This window comes from Sciurus carolinensis, chromosome 2, assembly GCF_902686445.1.
Source record: "Sciurus carolinensis chromosome 2, mSciCar1.2, whole genome shotgun sequence".
Lineage (NCBI taxonomy): Eukaryota > Metazoa > Chordata > Mammalia > Rodentia > Sciuridae > Sciurus > Sciurus carolinensis.
This window is the reverse complement of record NC_062214.1, coordinates 120,179,342-120,189,382: the sequence shown is the minus strand read 5'-3', so window position 1 is coordinate 120,189,382 and position 10,041 is coordinate 120,179,342. Positions and strand designations below refer to the sequence as shown.

The 10,041-nt window shown below is 36.5% G+C and overlaps 1 protein-coding gene and 1 pseudogene across 1 annotated transcript; one reads left to right on the top strand and one right to left on the bottom strand.

Moving 5' to 3' along the window:
• The first annotated feature begins 1,957 nt into the window (after positions 1-1,957).
• On the top strand, positions 1,958-3,343 carry LOC124976429 (lysosomal cobalamin transport escort protein LMBD1-like; annotated as a pseudogene).
• A 1,932-nt stretch (positions 3,344-5,275) lies between these two features.
• LOC124977483 (olfactory receptor 4F3/4F16/4F29-like) lies at positions 5,276-6,214 on the bottom strand. The gene has a single exon (XM_047541055.1). It carries the CDS (start codon positions 6,212-6,214, stop codon positions 5,276-5,278), a length of 939 nt encoding a protein of 312 aa, XP_047397011.1.
• Between the last annotated feature and the right edge of the window lie 3,827 nt (positions 6,215-10,041).

Genomic DNA, 10,041 nt, shown 5'->3' with positions numbered 1-10,041 from the left:
CTACTGTCATGTATAACTCATTAGAACAAATTTTTTTAAAAAAAGAAGTGAACCACGCAGTATGTTGAGTCTCAGAAGCATTCTAAGTGAGAAAGAAGCCAGATGTGTTAGACTATAGGCTGTATGTCTATTTATATGAAATTCTAGAAAAAGCAAAGCTATAGTAACATGAATCAGAGTAGTCATTGCCTGAGGCTGGAGATGGTAAAATGAGATTGGGGCATAAGGATACTTTTTAAGGCAATGGAAATGTTCTATATTTGAATTGTGGTGGTGATAATACAGCTGTATACATTTACTTATGCTTATCAGATGATACACTTAAAAACAGGTAGATTTTATTTTATATTATATGTTGTTATGACTTGATACAGTAATTTTAAAAGAAGGATCTCAGTATCTATTACAAAGTTTCATGACAAGTTGTGTAGATGCAGGAAAAGGTGAAGAATTGGAGTGAAGGTGGGCTGGGGGTATAGCTTAGTTGGGAGAGTGCTTGCCTAGCATGCCCTCTCCATTCAATCCCCCCCCACACACACACAAAAACAAAATTGCAATAACTAATAAAATCAGTCTACTACCTGGAATTTAATTTTAATAGCATGTATACATTGTCGATTTGTTAAATATTTCCCTTTGTAGAGAATCTGGTCTCCGTTCTTTTCTTGTTCTTCCTTTCATTCCAGGTTTTGACTGATCCTCTAATATAATTTCTTATTATTTCTTGAAAAAAAAAAAAACTATAATGAGACCCCATCTCACACCTGGTATAATGCCTATTATCACAAAGACAAAAGAAAAAATGCTGGTGGGGACATCGGGGGAAAAAAACCTTGTGCACTTCTGGTTGGTAGGAATGTAAATTAGAACAACCATTCTGGAAAAGTGTATAAGGTTTCCTCAGAAAACTAAAAATAGAGCTAGCATAAAATACAATAACCTCATTTCTGGTATGTATCCAAAGGGTAAGACACAGAATTTTCAAGAGATATTTGTGTTCCCACATTCATTACAGCTTTTTTCACAATATCCATGATATGAAATCAGCCTAAATGTCTATCAGTTGATGACAGATAAAAGGAAATGGTATATAAACACAAAGGAATACTAGCTAGCCTTAAAAAAGAAGGAAATCCTGATATTTGCAACAATGTGGATGAACCTAAAAGGGCAGGAAGTAAAATGAGCCAGGTACAGAAGACAAATACCACGTGGTCTCATCTATGTTTGGAATCTAAAAAATCAACTCATAGAAGTGGAGAGTAGAGAGGCAGTTACCAGAGACTGGAGGATAAGGAAAGGAGAGGCATAGATCAAAGGGCACAAAGTTTCAGTTAGACAAGAGGAACAGAACAGTGTCTTGTGTATTTCAAAACGACTAAAAGACTATATTTTAAATATTTCATCACTAAAAAAGATAAATATGTGATGTATTTTGATTAGATTGATTTAATCATTTCACAATATATCAAAACTTTATATTATATCCCATAAATATATATAATTATTATGGGTCAATTAATTTTTTTTAATGAGACTGGGTCTCCTTGGAAAAGTACCTTATAAAGGACTCCCCCCTAAAATAAAATAAAATAAAATACAGCATAAACAGTTCTCAAAACTTTCGTCAAAGTCATGATTATTTACCAGTGTGTTTGTACACCGAGGAAGGAAAATTAACCAGAATCTTAGAGAATGACTCAACTCTGGCTCTGAATTTATACTAATTTGTGAAGACAGGTATCCCAGAGCCGCTGTGATCCTTTCAGGAGTTCTGAAATTCATAGTTGGAATTCGCATACTCAGAAAATGACAGAGTCCCTGCATGTTTTTTTCTGACTCAGAAGATAGGAGTTTTACTTTACCAGTGACCTGGTCTAAGCAAAGAGAACTGCCTCTACACCCCAAAGAGTAAACCAGACACAGTCTCAAATTCCTGGAGCAATTGCAGAGAACAATGAGCTTGAAAGAGGCACGGCGGGCCTCCCCTGCTTCCTGCGCCACGCCGCCAGCTGCTTCCCTGCATGGCACCCTTCCTCCTGAAGGTCTGCCTCAGCTGGGGCCCCAGGGCGTGGGGCTGCCGTCCACCGGACTGAGACCTCGGAAACCCCTTGTGTCCCATTGTATGGTTCTGTGTGTTCTTCAGTACTCCTTTCGTCTGCTTCTACTATGGAGAGAGGATGATGATGATACTAGTAAACGCGCTCAAATGAAAACAGCACTCAAACGCACTTTGGGATCCGCTGTGATTTGTGTACTTCTTTTAGTTGGTGGTTCTGTTCCACTGAATGCTCCCAATAACAGAAATTCTGCAGCGTGGGGAAGAGTGAAGTTCCTGCTGGAACCTTGGAAGGAGTCGTGGGTTAGCTGCGCCGCCAGTCCCCATAGTTCTCTGACCCAGATTGTAATGTTGGCAGCTATAACTTACACAGCCTACAGCACGTCAGCATTACCTTTAAATCTAATAAAAGGCACTAGAAGCAGCTGCTCACAAACCCTTAGAAGGCAATGAAGAAGTGGAGCAACATATTCAGAACATTAAACCAAAAAGTAAAGCTGGTCGACCTTTGCCAACATGGGATTCAAAAGCAATTTGAAGAAAGCTTACCATCAGGTAGAAAAGAGAGGCACTTAGAGTTCATTGAAAACAGCTGGTGAATGAAATTTTGTGGTGCTGTGTTCCCTGAAATATTTTTCATCTTGATTGCCTTGCTGTTTGTAACTTTGCTCTTCCTGTCAAATTTAAATAAAGCTTTTGGTCCAATTGGAAGAGATTCTGGTTTCACAGTTTTTGGAGCACACCCAAGTAATCCACTGAATATGCTTTTGTCTTTACTAGTTTTCCCTCTTGATTATATTCTTATAACAATTATTATTGTGTACTTTTATTTTTGTTTCAATGGCAGGGATTAGAAATGTTGGCAGATGGTTCTTTTTAATTATAAAACTAGAAGAGATAGAAGTGGGCCTCACGCACCCTCATTTCTCAGTGTGATACTTCTGCTTACTGTCCTTCATACTAGCTACTTGATTTATAATCTTCCTTCCCAGTGTGTTATCTATGGAAGCCAAATGACTTATAGAAAGCAATGTAACTTCCCATGACGCTCTGTGCCAAAGAGATGTGATGCGGATGCCCCTGAAGATCAGTATCCTGTCTCCCAGACACACCCATTCCTTCACAAGTTCTGGGTCCTCAGTGCTGATGCTGTTTTGGTAATTGGGCCTCTCTCGGGGTGTTCTTGATTGCATTAATTGTATCCAGTTGTAAAGGGAAAGAGTAGGTGAAGATTCAGACCTAAGTGATGAGGCCCCTGGTCTGTTTGACAGCCTTCTGTCTTAATGGTTTTATAAAGTTGACTGAATATTTGTTATGCATTTTTAAAGTTTTAAAGTTATACATGTAGGGTAAACTAGCTTCCATCAAAAATGGAAGCATAGCCATTAAAGGGAACTATATTTTTTATGTTTCTGAAGTTACATTATTGAATCTCAGATTAACATTTAAAAGTGCTAAATAATACTATGTAAATATGAAACTACTAGCTTTGTGAAGGAATGTTTGTGGGAAAATTTTTTCTTTAAATGTATAATAGTGTTAAATTGATTTAAAAATCTTCCAGAATTTATATTCCCTTTTGTTTCTTTTTTAAAATAATAACAAATCACTTGTGGTCGTAAAAAAAAAAAAAAAAGATGTATAGTGGGTAATTTCTACTATGTCCTTATTCACATCACCTAGTGGCATGTGAAGAAGACAAATGAATCTCATAGAAAGACAGTTGAACAAGTGCTGACTTGATTGCAGCTTTGTTCCCAGATGTATTTAATCTCCTTGATGCCTAGTTTGTTACTATTAACCTGGCAAATGTTTTTTCCCCTATTCCTGCTGGTGAAGATCACTATAAACACTTATTTTCAGCAGCCAGAACCAAAAATAACACTTTGCTGTCCTATCTTAGGTTGCAAGTCCTATGTCATAATCTAATCTGCAGTGAACTTAGTTACTACTCCATTCCAAAGAACCCCTCAATCACTTGTTGTATTGCTAATATATCAATTGGTCTGCCAAGCAATATGTAGTAAACACTCTAAATATCTGGCTAAGACACACACACACACACACACACACACACACACACACACACATATCAAAGAGTGAAAAATGAACCTCAAAAATATTCAAGGGCCTGTCACCTCAGTGACATTTCTAGAAGAGTAGTGGTCTTGGACAAGTCAAGAGGTCTACAAAGTGAAGGACAAGTTGCTGTACTTTATAGCATCACATCAACCACTAAGAGGCAAAATTTTCTGGGCCACTTAATATTTTGGAAGCAAAAAGCACTTCATTTTGGCATAGTATTCCAACCTAGTTACCACCAGGGGGCAGGCTACACATATCAAAGTTTATATATCACCTTTGTCCAGATTTGCTTAAGGGTGACTTGGAAAAAATATTTAAGTGCTTTCCCATTTAAGGAATAAGTCACATCCATTCTCCAGCACTCTTGGCAGAAAGTTTAGGAAAAGCAAATACTTCCAGACTCATTATAAAAGTTCAGTATTAACCTGATATTCAAAACAAAGAAAGCATATTACAAAATTCAGCATTCGTTTCTGTTTTAAAAATCTTTCAAAAAAAGTAAATTAAAAAGTTTTTCAGCCTGTTAGAGAACCAATGAAAAAAACTATAATTAGCATCAGATTTAATGATGAAAGACTGAATAGTTTTCTAAATACTTCTATTCCTCATTGTACTGTATGATCTAACAAGTGCAATAAACCAACAACAGTGAGTAAAATAAATCTATATTAGAATTTGAAAATATATTAATTCACTGACATTACCATCTGTAAATAAAATCCTATATGATCAATAAAGAGACTAACAATGAAATTTTGTAAGTTTGCAGGATATAAAGTTAAAAATCTATTACACTTCTATATACTCAAAACTAACAATCATAAATTAAAATGAAAGTCAATATTATTTAAAAGTACATCAAAAATATGAAATAATTTTTAATATGAAAGATCTGTGAACCAAATACTTGGAAACATTGCCAAAAGAAATTAAAAGGAACAAAGTAGATGAATGGATACACTGTATTTATGATACATTCTTCAAAAGAAATAGATATATTCATCAGATAATAATTAGGTTACTAATAACATTCCAATCAATATTTTATGTCTCAACTTTCCAGAATCTAAAATATCAAGGAAAGAAATGCAAAGTTGCATCATGGTTAATGAGACAGTTTTATCTTATCTTTTATGAGATCTTTCTATAAATCACAAGCTGTCTACATATTCTCTTCATTGTTGCTTTCATGTCTTTATTCCTGAATGTGTAAATGACTGGATTCAGAAAAGGAGTGAGAACTGCATCAAAAATAGCAAGAAATTTGTCTATCTGTGAATTAGAGTGTGGCCATGTGTAAACAAACAGTGTTGGACCAAAGAACAAAATGACCACAGTGATGTGAGCTGAGAGAGTGGAGAGGGCCTTGGATGAACCACCTGAGGAGTGTTTCCAAACAGTGAACAGGATGAAGACATAGGAGATGAGAAGCATAAAGAAAGAGCCAACACAGATAAACCCACTGTTGACAGTGACCATGAACTGCAACTTGTAGGTATCTGCACAGGCCAATCTGAGAAGCAGAGGGAGGTCGCAGTAAAAGCTGTCCAGTGTATTAGGGCCACAGAAGGGCAAATTAATAAGAAATGCCAGTTGGAACAATGAGTGAATAACGCCAAGGCCCCAGGCAGCAGCCAGAAACAAAATGCACCTCCATGGACTCATGATGGTCAGGTAGTGCAGAGGCTTGCATATGGCCACATATCTGTCAAAGGCCATGGCCATGAGCAGCACCATCTCCACACCACCAATGACATGGATGAAGAAGATCTGGGTGATGCAGCCTCCAAAGGAGATGATTTTGCGCTTCCTGAAAAGGTCATAAATCATCTTGGGGGAAGTGACAGAGCAGGCTCCCAAGTCAATGAAAGAGAGACCCGCCAGCAGGAAGTACATAGGGGAGTGTAAGTGAGGATCAGTGGTCACAGAAAACACAATGAGGATGTTGCCAGTCATGCTTGCCACATAGAGCACAGAGGAGAACACCAGGAGGAGGAGCTGGATCTCCCACGAACGAGTGAGTCCCAGAAATACAAACTCAGACACCACCGAGTGATTCCCTCTATCCATTGATCCAGCCAACTGGGCTGTAACTAAACTTACAAGAATTAAGAAAATGAGGAGGAAATTGTGATAATATGCTAACATCATTACAAAGTTCTCATTGTGAATGAAGAGTATAGCATAATCCAATTTTTCAAACATACAAAAATAATACAAATCAATAAGATATCACAATGTGTGCGCTGCAACAGGATTTAAACATGTCACCAGCCCCCTCATTGTAATGTTCTATTCTCAGATTAACAAATCAGGCAAAAACAAAAGATTCATGACTATACATGATGTTCATCAGGTATTTAAATCCCTGTGATATTGACTATTTTTCACTTCCAACGTATTCCATACTACATTTATGCATATTCATAGTTGCCTTCCTTCTCCAGTTCACACTCACAATTCTGTAACAGAATGTCTGAATAAGAGGAAAATATCCTGATTAACAGAGGGGTGGTCACTCATACTAGGAGGTGTCTGAGTCATGAATTGAGATTGAATTAAGGTAGGCTGTAGATGGAGACTGAATAGAGACCGAGGTACTAGAAAGTAGAGAGCCCTCAACTATAGGACAACAGGGGAAGTATGTGGACATTCACTTTCTTAAAAACGTGTTTTCTCATGTTCACTGCTCTCGAGTGTCTCCTATTTCAACATAATCTTTCATTATTATAAAACCTTCAATGACTTCACATCCTGTAAGATTTCACAGGAAGCCTGTTCCACCCATCATACAAGGCTTTCTCCAGACCTAATAAACATGCATCCGTAGAATTTCATCTGAGTCAGTGCTGAGACATGTCTAAAGAGCCTAAAGCAGATACAGGACAGATCTTCAGTTTCTCTCTGTTGATACACATCAAGGTATTGAGAACTAGCACTTAGAAGAGCTATTAGTGTTCATTCCTCTGTGTCTCAGCCTCTGCTTGGTATCAACTTTTAGGTCCCTTGGCATTCCTCACCTTGTGAAGCATTCAGTAGTCCATATAGTAAATGATCTGATGTTTGATATTATTCTAGTTATTTTATCTAAAGTTTATCCAGATACAGATATTTTATCTTCAAGGAAATTAGGGGTTTTATTCTTTAAACTTGCTATTATAAAATGAGATGAATTTCAGATATTAATAAGTCACTTTTGAGAAGGTCCAATGAGTTTTCTTATTGACATTAAGAGACAGGGCGACACTGGATTTTGTCCTTTAATGCATATCATATTTATGTGTTGAGGATGAGCAAATAAAAGTCTTGTTTCTCTGTATCCAAATGGAGACTCGCCTCAATCATTTTCCTAAAGTAGAAAACACTTCCTGTAAACACCAAATGAAGGTTATTTTTAGAAGTTGTTGAGGTACAAATAAAACAGGTATCCTGATATTCTAGGTGTTTACAGTTACAATTCTAGACCTTCTCACACAAAGGGCCACCTGTCTGACGCCATCATTCATCCCAGACCCCCAAACTCAGAGACCCATACAGTGTCTTCCCTCCAATCCTTGTCGGCACTGCTAGTATGAGTCTCTCTCTAGTCTCATCGACACACAGTCGTTACACTGTCACTTCCTGAACTAATAGCCCACAAGCTCCTTTGTATACTTTTCATGGCCAGCAACCCACAGCCTAGGGTAGGAGCAAGAACAGCCACAGGTCCTGCCCTTGTGAGTAGGGTGAGTCGGCACAGGACTAATGGGGTGAGCAAGCATGCAGAGATTATGATCACTGGGAAGGAGGCAGGAGAATGTAGTCATTGTTGAGAAATAGCTAAGGTCCTGCTGAGGGAAAACACATGTCTCCAGTGTAAAAAGATGAAAATGAGCATGGAATGTATAAAGAGCATTTTGTCCAAGCTGACCACCATTCACATGAAAATCATGAGAACCAGAAAAGTAAACTGAGTCTCCAAAATTCACACAATTGTCAGAATGGATACCAGAACCCAGGTGCCATGATTCTTATTTCATAAGATATGATTTGACATAACAAATCATAATAATAATCAAGTAAAATGAGAAAATAATCAAGTAAAAAATAGTCAAGTAAAAAGACCAAGACTCAAAGAAAAAGGTGTTTTTCCTGGTTAAAATCCAAACTAACAAGAGACATTCATAAAATGTATCATTGATACTAAATTATATAGCAACATAATAATAAATAAATAGTATATAAAATGTGTATCTACTTACAGATTATTTAACTTGTACAACAGTAAAGCATATTTAGGAAAGTAATTGTTCATTACTATCATTCTCTATTTTGCTGATTGTATAACTAGTCACAACAACTGTTAACATCTTAAGGTCATGCTTCTAAGAAGTTCGTCCTTTGAGTCTTTCTAAATTTTATTATCCTGATAGGTCAATTAAAATCCCAACCTCTTCTTGTAGTTTTAGTAACAATTCTCCTTCATAATGATTTGTTCTTTCTCTAACTCCTATAAATCAAAGAACCAAGAAAAGAGTCAAAAAACACGACTGGTACATATACCAAGCACAGCCTAATGTAGTATATAATAAACATTGAATGAATAGTAAGTTAAATATTTGGTGAGTTTGTATGGGGTAGTGCTACAGGGATTCAAGGGCAGAAGATAGAAGTTCAAGAGCAGATAGGGATGGCTCTGCCAGTTACAGACATGGATATGAATTTTCAAGAATTATTACAAAATGAATAGGAGACAGAAGAGCCATACCAGGTGTGAAAAATACCTTAAATCATATAATATGAAGAGACTTTGGGCATTAAATAATATTATTCCTGTATATATAATAGATGTTTTATGCCCAGATATATATAGTCAATAAATAGCTCTTGGATGACAGGTTAGATTTATAACCCCACCCTGTACGAAGGCCAGGCCTTCAACTCAATGGTATTTGTTATTCCTGGCTCTCTACAGCATATTTTCTAACATGTTCAGCATTCATAGGAGAAAATGTCTCATTTAAAAATTTATAGAAGCACGACTAATGCAATCTCAGTGAGAATATATATTATATATATGTACTACATAATATATACATTTAATTCTTTCTGAAGATAAGCTATCATTTAATTCTCACATTTACAGTCAAACATTCAACTGATTTTCTAAAGCCTATAAAATAATCTGATACAAAGCTGAACAGATAAAATGTAATAGAATGAAGATCAGAAATATGAGAAAGATGAGGAAATTAGTAAAGATATGTACAATGAAGAAAACTAAAGGAAGAAGTAAGACAAAGATAAAAGAGAAAGAGCTGAATAATATTCAGGTAGTATAAAATACAACAGTCTGCATTTTTGAGAACATGGATTATTGAAAAAGACCCTAAATAAGATTAATCTCTCACCTTTAATGCAGATTCAGGGCTGCTCCTAACTTTGACATTGGGTTGCATTTAAAGGCGAGATTCTTCTGTTTCCTGCTTTGTTGGTCTCATAGAGATTCTGTGAAACTCACATGATAATAAATGAAAAGATTTCTTTTTATCCCACACAATTATATATAAACATAATTCACTGTAAAAAATATATAACTGTTTTGATTTCAGAATCCTAGCACACACTAATGAGAAGGATGTGAACAGAACAGCAGACCACAGGCACCTGAAAGTCTTCCCAGGGCTCCTTTTTCTTGTTTTCCACCACACCAGGACAGCTCTCCGTCCAGTCAACTGCCATTCCTGAGGGTCACAGGAGTTATTTTCAAAGAGTTTGGCCCGTTTACACTATGTGCTTATCACACAACTGTCTCTTTCCATTCAGAAATCCAAAAACAATTTTCAGATTTTCATCTCTTTCCTCTTCAACCCTGAAAATACAAATATTCATAGTCGACTTTCATGCATTGTATTAGC

Excerpts from the sequence above, each read along its gene's own strand:
- LOC124977483 (XM_047541055.1), bottom strand. The coding sequence starts at position 6,214 with ATGGATAGAGGGAATCACTCGGTGGTGTCTGAGTTTGTATTTCTGGGA.